The sequence below is a fragment of the Clupea harengus genome, chromosome 10 (assembly GCF_900700415.2).
Source record: "Clupea harengus chromosome 10, Ch_v2.0.2, whole genome shotgun sequence".
Classification (NCBI taxonomy): domain Eukaryota; kingdom Metazoa; phylum Chordata; class Actinopteri; order Clupeiformes; family Clupeidae; genus Clupea; species Clupea harengus.
In genome coordinates, this window is record NC_045161.1 from 9,284,699 (window position 1) to 9,306,994 (window position 22,296).

At 45.8% G+C, this 22,296-nt stretch overlaps 2 protein-coding genes across 2 annotated transcripts in view; both read right to left on the bottom strand.

The window, feature by feature from the left end:
- Positions 1 to 2,409, bottom strand: part of abca4b (ATP-binding cassette, sub-family A (ABC1), member 4b) — a 31,662-nt gene extending 29,253 nt beyond the window's left edge. The window contains exons 1-3 of the mRNA XM_031575267.2: positions 2,024 to 2,409; positions 1,469 to 1,590; positions 543 to 636 (exon numbers count right to left, since the gene is read on the bottom strand). Coding sequence (XP_031431127.1) covers positions 543 to 636; positions 1,469 to 1,534 — 160 coding nt within the window. The 5' untranslated portion in view covers positions 1,535 to 1,590; positions 2,024 to 2,409. The remainder of the gene's footprint in view (positions 1 to 542; positions 637 to 1,468; positions 1,591 to 2,023) is intronic.
- Positions 2,410 to 2,516: 107 nt separating this feature from the next.
- Positions 2,517 to 21,410, bottom strand: LOC105910815 (rho GTPase-activating protein 29-like). Its single transcript, XM_012839563.3, has 22 exons — positions 21,260 to 21,410; positions 19,911 to 20,205; positions 15,685 to 15,828; positions 13,462 to 13,558; positions 13,242 to 13,311; positions 12,766 to 12,826; positions 12,142 to 12,273; positions 11,962 to 12,026; positions 11,638 to 11,748; positions 11,262 to 11,342; positions 10,041 to 10,205; positions 9,344 to 9,481; positions 8,821 to 8,996; positions 8,327 to 8,487; positions 7,921 to 8,007; positions 7,598 to 7,761; positions 6,576 to 6,764; positions 5,994 to 6,131; positions 5,454 to 5,677; positions 4,723 to 4,972; positions 4,314 to 4,395; positions 2,517 to 3,911 (listed from the first exon to the last, which is right to left on the bottom strand). The coding sequence occupies exons 2-22, from the start codon at positions 20,107 to 20,109 to the stop codon at positions 2,998 to 3,000; spliced, it is 3,648 nt and encodes a 1,215-aa protein (XP_012695017.2). The 5' UTR covers positions 20,110 to 20,205; positions 21,260 to 21,410; the 3' UTR covers positions 2,517 to 2,997.
- Between the last annotated feature and the right edge of the window lie 886 nt (positions 21,411 to 22,296).

The window sequence follows — 22,296 nt, forward strand, 5'->3', positions numbered from 1 at the left end:
ATATTATCAGTCCGGAATGTTTTTTGAATGTTTGTATAAAAAAACGGTGGCCTCCCCCGCCATGGCGAATCCGCGGAGGCAATAGGGCACTGCTCGGCACGGGCAACTCTGGTTGCTAGCACTCCCTCTGGGGGCACGCCTCACAGGGCCCAATGGCCCCCTGTCGGAGCACCTTCATGACATAGTTTTAAGTATGCCGTATGTTTAATCAGTAACTTTGTGACAACCTAAATGTATTAAAGGTGAAGTATTTAGCACAAATTTTTGTACGTAACAACATACATTGCCTGGCAACCCGGATCAACTGCTTGTAAGGTAACAATGCTATTCACTGTACCGACTTGGGTCCACATCCTAAGGGGACAGGGACTATTAATGACCTATTGACACAGATCCATGGCAATAGTGCTCATTTTATATGGAATTCCGTAGCAATGATCACTTTGTAACTTGCAAGCAGTTACACAGACAGGTATGCATACTTAATAATGATCAAAGATTTTTAAATATATTGTGAATCACTGTAATGATCACTGACTTACACTCATGTTGGCGGTATAAGGGGTTTGCTTTCCTCATCCACACCAGACCAATGAACAAAATAACTGGCCACAGGATCTCCACCAGGAAGCGAACCTGTGAACATGCCCCGATCAGTCCTTGTTACAATCTACCTTCAATATTGCTAGCACATAGGAGCTGGATACTATATTTTCACAGATGATGTTGAGATGATGTCTACAAGTGCAAGCAGGACCTTCTCCTGAAACTCTCTAAGCATACTCAATCGGGATTTTTTTTTAGACCAGGTCCAAAGATCACAAGTGTGCCTAAGTAAAGGGTGTTATGGAGTCTGCAATTTTGCCCAAATGAGTAATTACTACACACTTACAAACTTTCAGAAACCACAGAGAAGAGGTCAGATGAATAAACAGTGTTGACTGACAGTGTGATAGTACAATGGTAGTGTATTTAAGCATGTATTTAGTGCATTTCGGCTAATACTTAACTTGCACTTACAGCAGTTACATTCCTGCATTTTTTCCCCTATTTCTTGTGTAAAATAGTATTTATTTTTTTTACACTAGGTCTCTATTGCTCGTAGCTTGACTGTTCTCTCCCTTGTACGTCGCTTTGGACAAAAGCGTCTGCTTAATGACTAAATGTAAATGTAATGTAAATGTGTTTACAATAGATAATGGACAATTTACTGAACAATATGGTTTGCCCTGAGCAGAGTGCTTCATGTGTCCAATATTCTGTTGAAATTAATTCTACAATGAATATATTATGTTGCCTATTAAATACCTTGAGGACAAGATTTCAATTTGGGAACATTTGTTTACAAATCAGTAGTCATATCTTGTTAATAAACAGGATATTTCATCAGCATAATTTCATTGAGGCAACCATGTATTCACTGGGCAGGGTTACTGATACATGTGTAAATGCGCAATGGATCACTGGCCTTTTGACGCTTCCGGAGTGTCCAGTTCTTCCATAGCAAAAGCCGTATCTGGCTGCCGGTCGTCATGACTGCGCGCCTGCGCAGCTTTAACCCCTTCTGGGGCTTTTAAAGTTGGAAGGGGCCTGTTGCATGTACATCAGAAAATTGATACCACAAAACAAAAGTTTCGTCATAAGTCTCAAAATACGCGGTCTCGTTGAAAAGACAACCAAAAGAAAAACAAGTAGACCAGGCTGCCACTGTAACTATTGCTCATTATGTAGGTCACAAAATGAGACGGAATCTCACTACACATTTTATGAAACACTATTATTCATATTTACCAGGTTCTAAATTATTAGTCATGCTTTTAAAAAATAAAATGTAAAACCTTCAAAAGGTCTTCAACAAAGGCATAATTTCAATGACAAGCGCACGTAGACGTTGACTAATCACACACTGAAGGTCTAAATTCTACATCAAAACCCTCCCCTTCAGGTTCACTTCAGACAAAGATGCGGGTTTAAAAATTAGGATGCCGGAACAGCAAGGTCCAAAATAAACCTGCTCACTTACCTCAGGAAAAAAGAATTCCAGTGTATCCAACATTTAGAGAATGAAGAGAATAACTGCTGACAACCGGTAGATCCACAAACCCGCGCTGCGTAGCGCCCAGGTGAAACCGCTAATCAGATTGCTCTAATCTCCAGATCAACATGGTCAAATTGGGACGAGAAAAAATACTTTACCAGAATTAGGAGAGTAACGACTTTTCTGCTTGTATAATAGTTTCTCCACGTTTAGGCGCAGAAGTCTTTGGTAAACAGCTTTAAAGGACCGGTCTCTCGTTTCGGGTCTGTGCCTTTACGGGTGCGGGACCAGAGGCAGATAAAAACTGAGATTAAGGTTGAGATGAACGGTTAGGGACATTGAGTAAAGACGCTAATCTGAGAAGGATGAGTATGGTCATGGCTGGGGCGGTTTCTGAGACTAGTTTATTGGTGCGTTCACATCACTGTATGTTCACTGTTCATGTTAAGAAATGGTTTTAAAAGGACGAGAGGCAAAGTCTGTTGTAACTCCATGTATTAATTCACAGTTCATACCAAAATACAAAATATAAAAGGTACATTTTATCATAATAATGCAACTGTATTGCATACCATTGGAATGCAGTTTAGCCTGACAGAACAATTAGTGTTTTGGTACATCATACAATAACATATGTTTTAGATAATAAAATAAATCTGAACTCCTTAATATATAATTGATGCTGACGGAGAAGACACAAACAAAACCCTGTGAGAAAAACCTTGTCAGAACATTTCATAAGAACACTTAACATGAGAATATGACTAAAACATAGTGGCTTGACTGAGGGTTGGACCCAGCTGAAATATGGCATGGGTTTAAGCTGGCTCACTTGGCATTGTCGTCATGTAGAATTCTCTCACAAACACGCTCTTACACACCACATGTTCGCTCTCTTTCTCTCTCTCTCTCACACACAGACACACAGACACACAGACACACAGACACAAACAGTGTATTCAGACGAAGTGGGCCTCTCGAGGCTCCAGTTCTTGCAGGCTGCTCCGGAGCCGTTGTCTGGTGGTGGTGGAGGTAGGGGGGGAGGTGGGGGTGGAGGGGCTGGGTGTGGAAGCAGGAGAAGTGTCGACTGCCGTGGGACTCGGAGTCTGTGGGGGCTGGTAGAAAGTTCCGACCGGGGGGTGCAGAGTCCGTGGAGCTCGGAAGACCACCGGTGGGCCCCCATGCCCCACACTCACGGAGTAAGGGCTGCGGGGAAACATGGTGACGACGCTAGAGGTGGTGGTGGCGGTGTTGGTGATGGAGGAGGGGGAGGTGGTGTCAGCAGATGGACGGGGAAGGTTGCTGAGGATCATGGCCGTGCGGGGAGTGAGAAGCGGGGGCCGGTACTCCTTCTCCCACGTCCGACGCAGCACTTGAGTGTCTAGAACTGTGCCGTGGACTTGCGATGCCTTGACGCCTGCGCTCGAGTTTGTGTTCGTGTCTTCTGCCGTTTTCAAGCCCGAGTCTGGAACATCTGCGCCTGGTCCGGCTGCGCAGCTCAAGTCTGTGGCCATTACTTTGGCTCCATCCGGCTGTTCATCTGGTCCGGTGCCTTTGCATGTGTCCCCACCTACGCCTTGCTTTGGGTCTGCTGCTATGCTTGGGCCCATTCCTGCATTGGGCTCAGATTGTGTGCTGCCATCTTTGTGCGTGTTGGTGTCTGCATCAGGGATGGCAGGCGGCAGCCGCCTCTCCACGAGCACGCTCACTGGTGTGGTCATGGGCACACTGACGGGCACGCTTACAGGCATGCTCATAGGGCGGAGTGGCACGCGCTGAAGAAGTGCAGGCGGGGATCGCATCATTACCGGGCTTCTGTTTGATCCGCCAGACCTCAGGCCTTCAATATTGAACCTGCCTGGGCTCAGTAAACCTGAAAGTGAGATAGATTGATAGAGAAAGGGAGAGAGAGAGGGAGAATGAGAAAAATGGTTTTAAGAAGATGAGAGGCAAAGTCAAGTGTAACTTAATGTATCATTGTCAATAATGGAACATGATCCACAATCCATACAAAAATTACAATATCATGGTTAGGGCTATGTATTGGCAAGAATCTAGCGATACGATATGCATCAAGATACAGGGGTTATGCATCAATAGTGATATATTGCGATACTGTAAGCAAGATGATATATTGTGATGTTTTTAATATAGATTAAATAGATAGATAGATAGATAGATAGATAGATAGATAGATAGATAGGTATGGGGGTGTGGAATGGGGTTAACATAATGGTAGCCATTAAGAAAGTGTGCTGGCTTTGGTGGGACGCACCAGTCTCCTGCTGAAGCCCGTCTGAGAGCTGCACCTCTGGGGAAAAACACGAGTGGCGGTGCTGCCCCCTGTTGGGCTGAGTCTGAAACAACACAAACACTACACATTAACATGACCAACACGACATGAGCAATACCTGAATCACACCACACAACACCACCCCGACAGGGATATATATATATATATATATATAGTAGTCAGGCTATATGCCAATAAGGTAAATTAAAACTTGCTGTATACAATAATTGTTTTTACTTTGCTGTACAGTCACCCAACAGCAGCATTGGCTGACAGCTAGCACTGATTCCAAGTAAACTTTCACATTCGTCAGAAGCCTCTTCACTGTCTGCCCCTCTCACTGCAGCCATTTTGTGTTTAAACTGTGTGCGTATTGGCAGTAACCCTTGACCTCTTTGATGTCGAGCAGTGAGTGGGCGTTCCTGCGGAGACCCTGCTGTGGCGGGGAGGTGAAGGGCAGCGGCAGGATGGACTGGTGGTAGCGGATCAGCAACTCCACGGCCAGCGCCTGGTACGGGTAGTCCACCAGCGACGAGAGCGAGACCTCGGCTCCCGTCTGGCGCGCGTGGACCAGCGTGGGCCCGAAGATGATACCCAGGTTGCTTGCGCTCATCTTGTTCTCTTCCTCCTGCTCCGACACCCTGGGAAACACCATCAAAGGAAAACATGAGCAGGGGAAGTGCACACTACAGTGTAAATGCACATAGCATACACTTACATATACTGTAATGGCTTGTAAGTGAGTGTGCACTGTATGTGTGCGTGTCTATGTGAGTGTGCGTTGTATGTGAGTGTGCGTTGTATGTGTGTTCAGGTGGAGCCCCCTACCAGGACTTGAACCTGTTGCTAGGTGTTGCTAGGAAGAAGGCTAAAACCCAAGGCTGCTGGAGTCTGTTGCTAGCATGTCTCTTATGGCCTCAGGCAGTGAGACTTACACACTCTATAGTGCTGTACCTGCTGGGCCAGTACCTGGACCCTGCCAGGTTACACAATTTATGTGTAGCACTTGGTGTATTGCTTAAGTATTCTTCAGAAGCCATTTTGTGTGTATGCACAGTGTGTGTGTATGTGTGTGTGCGCGTGTGTGTGTGTGTGTGTGTGTGTGTGTGTGTACACATGCACCTGTACAGGTGGGCCAACAGGAAGTGTAGTGTTCTGTAGTGGGTCGGGGGGAGGTGGTGGAGCAGGTCCCTCATCTTGAGGACGACACGCTGCACCTCCATACTCAGAGTCTTCCCTGACGACTCATGCTCAGCGGCTGCCTCCACCATCACAATCTTCTGAGTCTCCTTGGCGATCCCAATCACGTCGTTATAGAAACGATACTGTATAAGGGGCTCCGGCAGCTGCAGCGTATGACAAATGCACTACAGTCAGTACGATCTCCAGCATTTCATTTAGCTATATTCTGCACGGCTGCCTGGCATAAGTTATGCAATTAATCTTGGCACACTGTATCCTAGTGTATAACTTTCCGCGGGAAAGATTTGCATAGTTTAACTGCTGCAGATAGGAATTTGACTACACACCCTGTTGGATGTAGAGGTTTTATAATGAACCTGCCTTAGGCATGTTTGCAAAGAGTGCATGCCTCGGGTAGATTTAGTGTTGTGCACAGACTGCAGGAAGGGGCGGTGACTGTGTGCCTGAGGTGATGTTTACCTGGCGCAGGTAGAGTTTGAGCACATTGCTGATGTCGTGAGGGGAGTGGTCTGACAGCTCCACCAGCTCTTTGCCATTCTCAAAGGCCTGGCACAGTTTCTCCACGCGCGACTTGGCTCCGTTCACACGATAGATACCCTACACGCAGAGAGGGCATGGCATTGCTATTAATCTCACACGACACAGACCGACTCCAATACAATGCATACAAAATCAGAAAGTACATATCTATTGGAGGGCAGCACTAGTTGCGCAATTTATTTCAAGCTACACAGAAATTGTAGGACTCATGCACAACAAGACATACAGTATACAACACAGTCTGAAGTACACAAGACATCCCACACAACACACTGTAACGCAACACTACCCAAACTCAGCTAGATTCAGACTACAGTCCATCTCTATTGATAGCACAATTCAGCCCCAGAACAGGACAAACTATACAGTGGTACAATACACAGCTTTGGTACACACAGCAACCTCCCCTACTCGGCACACTGGAGGCCATAACCAGCATGGCTGCCTGAAAAAGGACTGCACTGGGGGCACATGTAGCAAAAAAACATATAGCAGCTTCACCTTCAGGGTGAGCGCTCGGCTCTCCACCTCAGCCGCACACTTCCTGATGATGAAGGGGACCCCGTCGTGGCTGCCCCGGGCCACCTGGGCGAAGTCCTCCCCGAAGAGAGCCAGACGCCCCTGCAGCTTCCTGTGGCCACACTGGATGGACAGAGCCTCCAGGCACTTCTTATGGCACGCCAGCGAGCACTAAGGACAGAGCACAGAGTTACTACACAACACCACTGAGCACAGAGTACAGTCACTACACAACACCACAGAGTACAGTTACTACACAACACCACTGAGCACAGAGTACAGTCACTACACAACACCACAGAGTACAGTCACTACACAACACCACAGAGTACAGAGAACAGTTACTACACAACACCACTGAGCACAGAGTACAGTCACTACACAACACCACAGAGTACAGTCACTACACAACACCACAGAGTACAGAGAACAGTTACTACACAACACCACTGAGGACAGTCACTACACAACACCACAGAGCACAGAGCACAGTCACTACACAACACCACTGAGGACAGAGCACAGAGAACAGTTACTACACAACACCACTGCGGCTGCTGCTGCTGCTGCAGAGCTCTGCAGGCCGTACAGCAGAACTAGTAGTCTTTGTGTTCTTTAGAGTTAGTGCAGAATTGCTGAGAGATTCTTTGCTGAGAGATTTGCATAGCCATTTCATCCCAAGAATTGTACTGTTCCAAACTAAAAAGGTAAAACTAAAACTAAAGCACAAAGAGCAAAAGAGATATGAATCATCCCAGTTAATCTCTAATCACAAAAGAAATTAAGTTGGAAAAAATAAACCAAGGAAACTATTAAAGAGCAAAATACACCGTGTGTCTGTGTGTCTGTGTGTCTGTGTGTCTGTGTGTCTGTGTGTCTGTGTGTCTGTGTGTCTGTGTGTCTGTGTGTCTGTATGACTCATGTTTGAAACGGACAATTTATGTTCTTTTGAATATTTATTTTGAAATGTGGACTTAAATAGTGAAGTGTGTGTGTTTCTCTACCTCCTCACACTCTGCTCCATGGAACACCACCAGACCGTCACACTCGCGGCACTTAGTTGGAGCTCGCAGTCTGCGCAGCCGGTGTGTTTGGGCGGCTTTGGACATCTGAACATTCTGGAAGGGTCCAGGAGAACTCGTCAGCTCACCCGGCCCATCTCCAAGACCTGCAAGACACAAACACATTGCCCAGACCAAACACTTTCAGACATACATCTCACAGTGTCTGGAGTTGGATAACACTGTCTAGCTGTCCCTCACATTACACTATTAGCTTTTCACTATTTCTTTATGTGTGGTATACACACACACACACACACACTCACCGTTATCTGGATCTCGCACATCTAGGTCGTCTGCAGATGACATGGTCCCAGTGGAGGGTGTTCTGGGGAGTCCTCGGCCCATAGTTACTGCAAGTTATCAACTCACAGTTACTTCCACTGCTCTCGCAGTTGTATCATACATAATAGGTGTGTGTGTGTATGTTTTTTAATGTGTATATTAGTTTTGGTGTGGTTTAGCACCTTGACTTAGTTTGTGTGTGTGTATACATATGTTTTTATGTATGTATCAGCTTTGGTGTGGTTTAAACATGTTGTAAAGCAAGTAGTAACTCTGTGTGTGTGTGTGTGTGTGTGTGTGTGTGTGTGTGTGAGTGTGTGTGTGAGTGTGTGTGTGAGTGTGTGTGTGTGTAAGTGTGTGTCTGTACGTGAGTATGTGAGGCTGCACCTGGGCTGGCTACTGGGGAATCTATAGAGTGTGATTCGCTGCTGCCTCCTGCGCTCTCAGAGTCACTGCCTCCTCCTCCCCCGCCGGTGAAGTCTCCTCCACTGGCCCTCCGCCGCGGGGCGCTCCGCAGATCACCGTCCACCTCATCCCTGGAGCCCGTGCTATTAAACACACACACATGGACACATTGCACAGACACACACACACACGCACACAAACGGACACATCACACAAACAAACACACACATACACGGACACATCGCACAGACACACACACACACACACACACACACACACGGACACATTGCACAGACACACAAATGCACACACACAAACAAACACACACATACATACATGCAATGATGAGAGCACATTTGATCCTCATACTTCCTGAAAACGAAAGCGTTGGCGACAGGCGCCATGCGGTATGAATAAAGGTCCGGTAACAATAATACAGAACCGGTTGAATGAGAGCTGGAAACAGCTAGTCTTACCTGGTGAGGTCATAGGAGCGCGTCTTGAGGTGTGTATGTTCGCGGGGCAGGCTGCTGAGGAAGTGGGTGTAGTTCTGACCGGGCTGGTAGCGCCTGGCCCGCTCGCTCAGGCTGTGCTGCGCCGCAGGCAGACAGGACGACTGCGCTCGCTGCAGCTGGAACAGGTTCACCGTTACCTGCCAGACACAACCAAACACAAATACATATACGATATAACGTGTACATGTTAATGGTGATTTGTTTTACATTACAAAACTTCGCACACATAGAACTGAATCATGTCAAACGGCGCTTTTGAAAAACAATACCAAGCCACACGTTAAGCGCTGAATGAATAATCGAAATGTTGGTGAAAATAATCTCTAAAAGGTCTACCCACAAAAATGCCAAGCTTGTCTGGTTAAACTAGGAGGAAGTCTTCCTTGAAATGTGTGGTCATGAGGGCGTTGATGGCAGACATGCTAATATCTCTTACTCTGTGTGTGTGTGTGTGTGTCATGCGTCCAACAGCCTGCAGACTAACCGCTTTGAGTGTGAGGTCACACTGGAAGAGCAGCTCTCGTATCTGTGTGAGGATGCTGGTCTGGGTGCTGGCGAGAGCGACCCTCCTGCTCTCCGCCTCAGCCTCACACGCCTTATACTGCTCCTGCGCCTCCTCCGTCTGAGGGACAAAAGCACCAACACATTATTAACACAACCTTTTCAAATCACACACACACACACAGACACACACACACACACACACACACACAAACACACAATACCACTACGGATGTTGTGTACAAATGCCAGTATCAGTATCACTATATTGTGCTTTCTAATGCTTTACACTATTACAGAAATCGCATGGCTACATTGATTATATCTCAAACTTTTGAAAATCAGAGCACAGGCCTAAACCATCAGTCATGTAGCTTACCCCTGTAAAACAGAGGCAATGTAAACCTTGTACATAAATGTCCACACTATGTTGTTATTCAGCCCCATGTTAGGCTTCCTACAGTATGAGCAGTGAGAGCAATCTGGACCCTGCATAACATTCTCTCTTTTACCAACTTTTACAGAAACGGCATGCAGACAGATTCTGCTTTTCCGCCACTAAAATCCACAGGACGTGAATCTCAACAGCTATGGACGGGAATTGTGTAAGCAAACGGCGAGTGTATTTCACAAGCATGATGAGCAACTCCCGGTGGCAAAGCACTCCAATGAAGTCCCACCTTGAGCAGGGCCTCCTCCTCTAGTCTCCTCCTCTTGTCCCTCTGCCGTCCTCCGCTGCCCTGCTCCTCCTCGGTGCGGCCCGAGGCGCCGCGGACCTTATCGTACTCCTCCCGCCGCTGCACCTGCTGCTGGTAGGCCTTCTTCATGGCCACGTCGGTCTCGTGCTGCGCAAACAGACAAGAGGGCAGAGCTGAAAGGTACGGTCTACGATTCTGTCAAAAGATTGGCTGATGGGGGGCACTGTGGCGCAAGCAGTAGCCCCGACCACATTCGGGCTTGACGCCCATGGAGGACACGGGTTCGAATCCGGCCCGATGTCATTTCTCCTGTCCACTCCCCAGCTCTTCTCCCTCTCATTTCCTGTCCCAGTCTTCACTGCACTATCGATTAAAGGCACAAAAAGCCCAAAAATAAAATCTTAAAAAAAAAAAAAAAGATTGGCTGTTGAGCTCAAATGTCCACAATCAAACTCACACCCCTCTCTTCCGTACTCCTGAAGCAGCGTGTGGATTGATTGGGATAGTGTACTTGGTTTGTTTCCACATTTACAGAGCCAGGACGGAGTACAAACACCAAGTTTTTTGAGCGTAAACACTTGAATGGACCTCACTTTTCAAACAATGGCTTAGACATGCACGATGACACACAGCTTGGGGCAGTGTAGGGTCTGTGCTGTGGAAAGCATGACTACTTGCGATGTAGCTGTGTGTGACCAAAAGCCAGGACAAACAGACATGGAGAGGCAGCTTTTAGTTTCTATGCTCCCAGCCTTTGGAATACTCTGCCAGAAGACCTAAAAATGGCTGAAACGGTGGAAACCTTTAAACATGCACTGAAGACATACCTCTTTAATCTCGCCTATCACTCTCTGTAATATTTATCTGTTCTCAGTGGTCTGTATTGGGTCTGCTGTACATGTTTGCGTGCTTTGTAATATGTTTGCACTTACATGATATGGTTTTTCATCCCTCTGGAAAATCTGTGTCTCATACAAGTGTTTGTAACCCCCCGCACCCCCATTTCCTTCTGTGAGGCGCATTGTGTTACCTCCTGGTATGAAATGCGGCGTATAAATAAAGTTTGATTTGATATTTGAGGCAGGTTGTTCCAGGTGTGTCAGGCACAGAGATGCTGAACATAATTTGTGTTTTGTGTAGAGTTGGAGAGTGTACTTTTATGGCTCAGAGCTCTTGAGGCGCAGATGTTAAGAGTGTGTGTACCATTTTCTTCTGCTCCCTCTGCCACTGCTCCTTGAGCTCTTTCCTCAGCTTGTCCAGCTCGGTCCTTCTGGACAGGAGTGGCTGAAGGGGGGGGGGGGGGGGGGGGGGGGGGGGGGGGAGGAGGACAGGAAAGAAGAGAGGAGGAAGTGGAGCTCATTAAAGTGTGGGAGAATGGCTCTGATAGACTATGCTGACTATCCCACCAAAAAGAGCATGGGCGCGCAGATGACCTAAAGTTTAACCCCATATACAATACTCACCAATAAAAAAACAATACATAACAAACCCCTGAATTGACACATTAGTGAACAAACACAATTATAGTGACAGTAGTATGTGACAGTAACACATTACATCCCACCGCTTAGCCTCTCACCTGAATGAACTTATTGGTCTGGAGGGCTGACGCCGTCTGCAGTAGGAGCTGGCTGTACTCGATGTCCTTTTTGAAGGCGGAGATATAGATCTCTCTAAATGGCATATAGTCCTGCAAGAGTGGACACAGGAAAGAAATGACAGTCTCACTATGTGTTAAGCAGAATCTATGGCAGTCTGTGCACGCGTAATACAGATGTTACTAAGGGCTAGTGGTAACACTATGACATCTCAAACAAACGCAGGTACCTTATATTAAAATGACTGCTACTTTGAGGGTTTAAGGGTAGGCTTACTCATCTAAATGAGTGCATCAGATCAGTACCTGTTGGCTGAAGAGCATCTTTGCGGATTCTGCCATCTTGGCCATGCTTTTGGCACATTCAATATCTATTAACAAGACAACAAAAGGACAACTTGTATCATACATGCAGATAGACTTGCATCCACTCACACCCAGAGAGTGAGAGAGAGAAAATAAGTAAAAAGAGAAAAGTAGACCCACCCAGGCTTATGTGTTTGTCCACCCAGGCCAGCAGGTCTTTAGTGTACTTGCTCCAGGCTTTGGCGTAGAGCAGAGCAGACTCCACCCCACGGCCATTCTTTAGCTGGCTCACATCCACATCAGGCAGTGGGCCTGTGCACACACACACACACGCGCACACCAAACACACACAACAAACACACACAACAAACACATGAATTTTCACAAGAATTAACTGACAAACATACTTCCTTAATACATTCATTGATGACCACATATTCGCACAGGCACGCGCACACACACACACAGCTCCACGTGTGATTCCCATTTCAAACAGCCCAGGAATGTCAACATTGAAGGGGTAAACCACAAGGGCAAGGGGAGGAACCCTGGGTAGCAGGCTGGAGAGAAATGGAGGAGGAGGAGGATGAGGAGATCTAAGAGGAGGAGCAGGGGAGTGCAAGATGGACGAATAGAGAGCAGGAGGATGTAGGAGTAAATCATCTCCATGGAGGGGAAAGAATCAGGAAGAAAAGGGGAGAAGGGAGGAGACCATTTCATTCCATTTGCAGAGATGAAAAACACTGAGAGAGGAAAGTAAGGAAGTAAAAAAGGCAACCGTGACCCTATCGGAGAAACACTCACTTGTTGCATCTTCTGGGACTCGACCATATTCCCCTGCATCACCGGTGAGATTGTCGAAAGACTGGAAAGACACAGACACACAGACACAGACACACACCATTTATGACATGCACAAGACTTAGACCTGTGTTTAGCAGTAACACCCATTATTTGAATTAGAGGCTTTTTAACAACTCCTTCATCCTTCACAGGCAGTGGCTCTGATGCCTCTACCACAGACACTAGCATGTCTCTCCTCTATCCCCTCTTTCTTTCCTGTCAACCCATCACTGGCCTCTCTCTCTCTTTAGCTCACATTTCTTGTCTCTCCACTTACTCCCCACACTGCCTCTCTCCTCCTTGGTGTCCGAGAGAGAGAGGGGGGAGAGAGAGAGAGAGAGAAAAAAAAAACTTGACAAGAAGGAGGAGGAGATGAGTCTGGTTAGACAGAGAGGAATAAAGTGAAGGGTGAATTAAATGGTAGAGATGCCACTCACCAAACTTCTGCTCTTGCTGAGCCCCAAGTTGGAGGTGCTGTCCACATCTCCCATCAGGAAGTCCGACACCCTGCAGAGGGAGGGGGGAATGCATACGCTGGTCAGACAGAGAGGGGCAGCATGAGGGCAGCTATGCTCTGCTGCCGTCGAGCCTGCGTGATGTGAACAAGCAACGCGGCCGAAAAGAAAAGACCGAAAGAAGACTAAACGGCTCACTCACACATTGCCAAAGGTGAAAGCCAGGGAGTCGATGGACGTGTGTATGTCGCCAAAAATAGTCTCTTTGTTTTCCTTGTTGACTTCCTTAAAGTTCACGCCTGGGGAAAGTGAGTAATGCAACATGGCTTTCAGACAAACTTCCTCAGGACAATCAAGCTGACCTCCTGAAAACATGACATCAAATGGCAAAATAACAATATTTTTATAAAACTACTGCAGATTTTGTGCCAGTTCAAAAAAATTAAAACTACAAACTATAAGTCAATGTTATTTCAAGCAACAAATGTACCCTAAATTTTAACCTTACATACAATATTGTAATATGCCAATGGTCAAAAGAACATTAGACCAATAGAACATTAGAAGCAGGCTGTTTTATTCCTTGCAATGCCCTTGAGAGTTGCTCTTGGATATATTCCCATCTAAAGCTGCGTGGGTGACAAGCCAGTGTTCCGTGTACAGGACCACATCAGGAACTGAGACACACACCACAGGCAGAGGATGAGGGAGAGGCGAGGAATCAATAAATGAAGAAACCTGACACCTGTGTGTGTGTGTGTCTGTGTGTATGTGTGTGTGGCAGCAGGAACAAAAGACATAACAAACAGACACCTCAGAGAACGGGATCTAGAGTGGTAAGAAACTCTGCTGTCGAGAGAGTTAAGGCCGAAATATGCTTCTACGACTGAGTTCTACGACTGGCCACGCAGTTGCTTCAACGGACTTGTGAACCTTTATAGTTCTCCGTCTGTAGGTGGGTGTCGCAAACAAATAATGAAAAAAAAGACGGCGGACCAAACTCTGTAGATTTTTTAAAAGTTAGAGAAATAGACATTGTGCAATGTAAAAACCCCGTTATTGTAACTGAAAAATACATCTGAGGGGATTTGTGAGGTGTCTGAGCCAGCTATCTAATGTTAGCATGCTACTACCCACAAGGTAAACAGCATGGGTTGGACCATGCACAGCCCTGGGGTCTCCGTGGGCTCTCCATCATTTCGACGGATAGTTACAAAATTTGGGAGGTGATGTCAGGCCACGGAGAGGTGCTCTGAAAGGGGTTGCAATGACGGAGAGGGCTCTGCGTGTCTGCGTAAATGGACGACCATAAATTGGGCTTTAGACAGTGTAATGGAATCCAGTGCTTGGATGGATTATTTGATTTTGACTTGTCATGCCAGAGCACACACTTACGTCTATCAGTCATGTAGATTTACACTCCTGAAAGCCGATGTACACTTTACTACGTGTCTTTCGCTTAAGTCTATTTTGTCATTAAGCTTCCTTTTACCAGAGTCAGAGCTACCTTGACCTTGTAGAACATATTCACTCTTAGGGTACGAACACACCAGACGCGTTTCTAAAAACGTGACACTAGCAAATCCATTGTTTCCTATGGTACGGTGCGCCTTTCGTGTGCACCTTTTATCTGCCGCGCGTCGGGTCTTTCTAGTGTTTTTTAGGTGCGCTTAAAATTTGAAATATTCTCAACTTTTCAGCGCAAGGCGTTGAGGTGCACCGCTCATCAATGTCACACTCAGCCCATTTGGTTGCGCACGCAGCCCCGCTTCATAGGCGCCGGGCAAAACCATAGGCAAAACAGCCTGGTGCCCTTTGCCAAGGGTTTTTGAAGCGTCTACGTTTTTAGAAACGTGTTTGGTGTGTTCGTACCCTTACTCGTCTACCATGGATGAGAAATGGCAAAGTATGAATGGTTTCCAATACACAAAGGACCAAAACCAATTTCAATCTAATCTAAAAATCTTTAAAAAAAAAAGAAACCTGTGACAAACAACACACAAGGTGTGGAGAGAACAAGGAACTAGTGAGTGTCACATACACAGATGGAAAGATTACCTATGGATTGCTGCGTGCACACACACACACACACACACACACACACACACACACACACACACACACCCCAAGTGGAGACGGAGAGCTGTAGCTGAGACCAGCCATGTAGTCTGCAGCCACTCACAGCTGCAGGAATGCAAGCAGCGCCGCGGTTCTCTCAGGACCACATTCCTGAGCAGGAGGCGGACAGAGGAACTCCCACCACCTGTGGGATCGAGTTTCTGCTGGAGCAGCCTCTGAGCAGAGACTACAGTGAGGCTACAGTGCACGTACATGGCCCCATGGCACAGCACAGAGACATGAGGAGGGAGGGAGGGAGGAAGAGAACGAACTATGGGCCGAAGAGGAGGGTGGCTGGGATGCTGACCTTTGACCTTAGCGATGAGGTTGCCCGTGGCACCGAGAATGTGGGTGGAGTTAAGAGTTGGGTGTTTGGCGATGATGGCCCTCAGGATGCCCAACAGCTCCGTCAGTCGCTCCTGAACCACACGATGCATGCTGGCTGGCTCCTCTGGTGGGTGGGTGGGTCAAAAAGGGAGGGCAGGGAGACAGACACATTTAACATTAGACAAAAATGAACTTCACATATTGTACATACTGTAGCTTTCAGTTCCAGTCCTCAGTGGGCCTCCTTTCCTTAAGAAAGAACGCTCACTCTGTTTCACTCATATTGCTCTGAGGAGAAGTCAAACAGAATGTGAAACACAGACTTAGAGTTAAGAGAGAAACAAAGAATGAGTGATAAAAAGAAATTGGTAGTTTGTAGCCTCACAAAGAAAGCCTTTCTTTGAGGAACCATCATTTATTAACAAGAACTTTGGTGTTTCCTCAAAACCCCATCCCCTTTTATTCAAATATCCTCTTCTGTAACCAAAGGAAAATCACACAAAACATGAGGAAGGTCTATTGAACGCCTGTAAACCTGAGCCTTGAACCAAGAATGACGTATGTGTGAAATGATACAGTGTTTCTGCAGTGGTGGAACTTGTAGTGTTAACACCACATTCACCTGCTGACACCCATAATTACTCCACCCTCCCCCAGTCAGAGGTATGCAGTGTACACACACACACACACACACACACACACACAAACAGCCCTCACAGGGAGTTGACTGCCAAGGTTTGTAAAAGCTTAGTGTAAAAGGGCATGGGCCACCAGACTATTCTTTCTTTTCAGGGATTAGAGGGTGACAACAGACTTCTGCTGTCAGATGGAGAAAAGAAAGAGGGAGAATCGATCATTCAACTCCTAACTCTAGCTCCTTCTTAGACGTACTATCCTTATCCTATATCACTGTTTTTAATCCTATATTCTCTAAACCCAAACTATGACAGCCTCTTTCCATTACCTGAAAACTCTGTTGATGGAAATGTAGCCAGGTACACAAACTGCCTCAGACTCCATGGCGGACTGTGACCAGTGACTGCTGGCATTCCGCCATCAACGGCAGGTAATCAGACGGCCTGTCTGAGCCTGTCTCAGAACGGCACCATCCCTGCATACGAAACCGGTCCTGTCCCCTGTCTTGGCCCTGTCCTCTTTTCCTACTCTCTGTTCTACTGTCACAACACAGCCAGCGCTGCAGAGCACACAGAGGGCAAATGAGGTAGAGGGAATCAGGTGGGGAAACAGGAAATCGGAACACAAAGCCGAGCATGAGGACCTACAAGCACGGAAGCTTCAAGCAACTAGGTCACGGAGAATTCCTCAGCACTGACAGGGTAGAAGTAGTCAGTAATAAGAAGTTAATCCATCTTCAGCTCATGTCATCAATCATGCCAGCTGCCAGAAACCTCTGCAAAGGTGATTGGAGCAGTGACACTGACTAAACAGGTTGGGTCTATGAGATTGGGCCCTGAGATTGGAGCATGACGGGCAATATGAGGTCAGTTCTCAGCTCATCTCAACCATCATTGACACGCAAATCAGGTAGAAACCTTTTTGCGAAGTCTCTCAGCGCAGGCCAATCACACACTGCTACCGGATTCACAGGAGACACGGGGGAAAGATCAAGTTTGAGGAAGTAGATTGAGCCAGTGTTACATTTGTATCTTAGATGTGGATTTGTACTTATTTATGCAACATTTGTTCATTTGGCAGATGTTTCTGTTTAAAGCAACTTACAGGTGAAACAGAATGCAAGCACATCTTCAGAGTGCCCTTAGAGCCTCTTCTTGAAAGAAACTAAGCCTAGATTAAAGCTACCATTGAAACAGAAGAAGAAAAGACAGATCCAGCTGTAAGAAACATCCCTCGTGAGCGTACACACACACACACACACACACACACACACACACACACACACACACACACACCTGTCTCTCTGAACCACTTTTGAGCTGAGGGGCCTTTCATCAGTATTATCAGCACACACTTCAAACCTATCTACAAACACAGCATACAGAGACGGCATATGCTGTTAATGTAAGTATTGGAAGTAAAAATAACAAGCTCAGCAATCAGTGACAGGACACAACTGTAAGCATAACAGTACAGACAGAGAACAGAAAGTATCCACAGACAGGGAAGAACAGACAGACATGTTCAAAAAGTAAACACAAACTGTAAGCACCAGCAGAGTGTTACACACAAAATAAGAGCGCAGAGAGAAAGAGGGAATGCCTACATGTTCAGTCAACCTGACAACACTGAGAGAGCATGAGAATAAAAACATGGACTGTGACCACAGCACACGGAAAACAGACAGTAGAGACCGACAGGCAAAGCACTGAGACAGGGGAACACAGAGAAAGGGGAATACAACCACAGCTATTCACGGCACTGCAACATTCCAGTGGTTCGAGCCATAACCCATTGACCACAGGTGCACGGTAAACACAGCTGGGTTTTCATGCACACGTGGACTCATTCAGCCAAGGGCTTAAAGTTCTTTACATTTCACTGGATTAAACTTTGTTTCAGAAGTATATAACACAGTTAGTCAAATGGAATATCTGCAGCCAATTTCAGTATGAAATATAAAAGACTTGGCACACATGGAAGTACTTCTCCACAGGACAGTCACTTTGTGTTGTTTAGGAGACCTTTAAGGTGCCATTATACTTCTACGACTGCGTTACTGCATGGTCACGCAGTTGCTTCGACGGACTTGTGAACATTTATAGTTCTCGGTTGGTTGGTGGGTGTCGCAAAGCAATACAAAAAAAAACATGGTGGACCAAACTCCGTAAATGGTCATATTTGTACATAAAAGTTGTTTGTTTGACTTTTTTTTGCTTCGATTTAAAAAAAAAATACAGAGAAATTGACACTGTGCAATGTAAAAACCGTGTTATTGTAACTAAAAAATACATCTGAGGGGATTTGCGAGGTGTCTGAGCCAGCTATCTAATGTTAGCATGCTACTACCCACAAGGTAAACAGCCCTGGGGTCTCCGTGGGCTCTCCGTCATTTTGACGGATAGTAAAAAAATTTGGGAGGTGTAGGTCAGGCTAGGAGAGGTGCTCGGAGAGGGTTTGCAGCGACGGAGAGGGCTCTGCGTGTCTGCGTAAACGGACGACCATAAATTGAGCTTTAGTCTACTGAGCCAGCTTTCCTGCAAACAAGCATTTCGTATGGCTTGTGTCAATCAACAAACAAACAAAAACAAAAAACAACACATCTCAATACTGAGAAAAGATTAAACACAAGCACACAAACAATATCATGAATTAAAAAAGTCAGTCATGCAGTAGTCACCCAAGGAAGCATCAGAGGCCAAGAAAAAAATCTCTGGCTTCAGCTACATTTTCATCCTGCCAATTACATACTTACACTCTAAAGCTCTGAAAAACGCAAGGAATGTTTACCCTCTCAATCCACCTCTTAGGGTCTCCCATTGGCCTCCACACACTCAGGAAGCTCCCCGGCCACAGGCATCAGGGACAGGCCTCAGTTCTTACAGCACAGAGCCAGGCCTTGGGGTCAGCACCACAGGCATGCATCGCACCAAGCCCTGAATGGCCGGGGATGGACGCCCTGCTCGACCCAGCCTTTGCTCTGCAGGGCCACCCAGAGTCTTCTTCAGTGCCAGGCACTAGGATGCATGCAAACACCCATTTTACATAATGAGAATACATGGGGAGGAAAGTGTGGTGCCCATTAGGAGCCATGCCTCTGCCCTCCAGCTCAGTCAAGGTAGAAAGGACAAGTGCAGAGACAGATAGAGAGAAAGAGAAACAGATAGAGAGAGAGAAAGAGGAAAAAATAGATAAAGAGAGGAGAAAAAAAAGGAGAAGGGGGTGGATAGTAGAACAGATAATGAGAGGAGTGAAATAATAGTGAAGTAATGAAAGTCTCAGAGAGGTGCAAAGGGAAAGCCTGTGGTGAATATTCTGGCCTGGTTATGGGAAGCATGAATCCCAAACAATGTGCACATCAGACCACAAAGACATGCTTCTGGTTTGGGGAGAATGCTATCGATACTAGGGAAAGTGCAGGCCTCAAACACCAATCCTCACAGGCTTTAAATCAAATCCACAGGACTTTTACTAGGACTGTATCCCAATCCTGAGAGCTACAAATCCACGATAAGAGCGTGTCGGGAGAGGATTTAAACAGAGCTGGCTACACCCGTCCGAAACACTCACCCTCAGCGAGGAAGGCGTCTTTAAGGCTCAGCAGCACAGCTGCAAACCTGCGCAGATCTTCCACCAGCCGCATGATGTACTCTGGTTCCCCTCGCGGAGGGTTAGTCGTGCTCCCCTGGCAATCTGCAGCTAGCCCACTGTCCTCACTGGCCCAGGGGTGGGGGGGTGTGGGGGAGCCTCCAGTGTGTGGCCCCAACATTGCAGCAACCCCCTCTGCGGGGTGCCGGTCACCACCCAGACACAATATGTTTTTTTCAGCCTTGAACCCGGCACTGCCTGTTGTGATCCAAAACAACTGAATGGAGGAGAGAGGGAGGGGGAGAGGGACAGAGAGAGGGACAGAGAGGGAGGGGGAGAGGGACGGAGAGGGAGAAGTGTTAAAATAATACTATGGTCACATCACCACAGACCATAGCAGTGGCTAGATGGTGGTTTTGGAGCATCCGCATCTTGTCCTGATGATGGCCTCAGCAATGAAAATCACCAATCATCAAGTAGTTGGATGTGGTATATGAAGAAAAAAAAGCAATAATCTACTATGAACTACTTTCAATCGAGACCCTCTTACTTGAACTCATACACACCCAGAAAGCACCGTTACTACTATTAATTACTTAGACCTGACTCCTTCATAAATGGGTTACATTCACATGGGTGGGTACTTTAACTGTCTAACATTCTGGCGCACGGAACACTAGTTCTGTTCTATTCTCGAGGTCCTCAATGGTCTTGCTGACTATTACAGCTACTCTCAAGCCAAATATCTCTTTCAGCTGTAATATATTTCAGCTTTTCATAAATGGTTACCTTAAGCATACCTGTTTCCCTCCTCGAGAAGCTTGTTCTCGCTCAATTCGTCTACTACTGAGAATGTGCAACTCAGAAGGAATGCAAACGATGCAATGATTCTTATCTCAAGTAAGTCTGGCGACTTCACGCCAAAACCCTTCCTCTTAGCAGGTATCCTAAAGTCGGGATCATCTCTGAACAACGATTTACAGCAACCTACATTTGACAAACTAGCCCTCTTATTTAACATAATGCTAACGGAGTAGGCGTTTAGGAAATTGTCCAGGAGAAAATACAGAGGGGCACAATTTAAGCCCACGTCTATGTATACCCATTACCAGTATGCCTACTGAGATCTACTCTTTTTCTCAGACAATAACTAAATTACTTTCATAAGATATTTCTCTGATATCGAAAATCATTAACACTAGGTAAGTATTAGGACAGACGTTACCTGCCGTCTCCCAATTAACAACATTAGCCTCAAAGTCGGTACGCTTTTTATCTAAGTAGAATTAAGTATCAAACGATTTACTTTGTAAAAAGTTTAAAATACTCACGTTTATCAAACATTGCACCAAAAATTCCAGTCACAAAGTACAAAAATATATAGAGGGAAAGAAGTAATAATAAAAAAAAAAACTCAAGAAGCAACTTCACTCATCCAAACAGGGCATTCGCACCCTCAGTTCGCTTCCTTTCCATAGTTCCTTTCACGTAAAACTCCAGACTTCAGTCACGTGACACAAATAATATATTTTGATTGGATCCTTGTGCCATTTCAGGAGGATTTGGAATTTTGGGATGTTGACAATTTACAAACGTCTTTAATATTGCACCTACAGTCAATAGCGACAATGCACATTTAATCACAGAAAAGCTTGTCCTTTACGATTTATCACGATTCGGTTTCATGACTCATTTTGAGTTACACTTTAGTACGGAGCCCGAAAGGGACCATATTTTTTTGTCTTACTTTGTGGGCACGTTCAACTTAATCGCGCATACGTTATGGTAGCCTACATTATGAGCTCGATCTAATTAAACCTGCCCACAATGTCTTAAACGTGCGAACGGCTAACTTAAATCGTGTGAACAATGTTGTCTTAATATCAGTAAACAATGGAGTAAATAGTGCAGACGTTTTAGTAGACTATGATGTTAGGATTAATGCTTGACGTTTTTAGCAGACGCTTTTGTCCAATACGACTTACAAAACATTATAAATTAAACATTACACACAACTATCAGTTTAAAATACAAATTTAAATGTAAAACAATCAATGAGTAATACAAAAAACATCAATTCAAAATATCAAAGCTATTACAAAATGTTATAAAGTATGCCTCCAACAACAACAAAATATTACACAGATGATGTTTTAAAAGGTGATATGTATGGTGATACAACGATCCAAGATCGATGCTGGCAAGTGTCCAGTTAATTGGACACTGCTCAGATGTAACACAATGTGGTCACATTCAATCATACCCTCAACCTCACGTTTATGTGATTTGCTGAAAATGTAAGAGACATTTGTGGATCAAGCCGTGTTTGGTAAGTTACAAAATCCACAAATAAATGCAGGGATGTTCA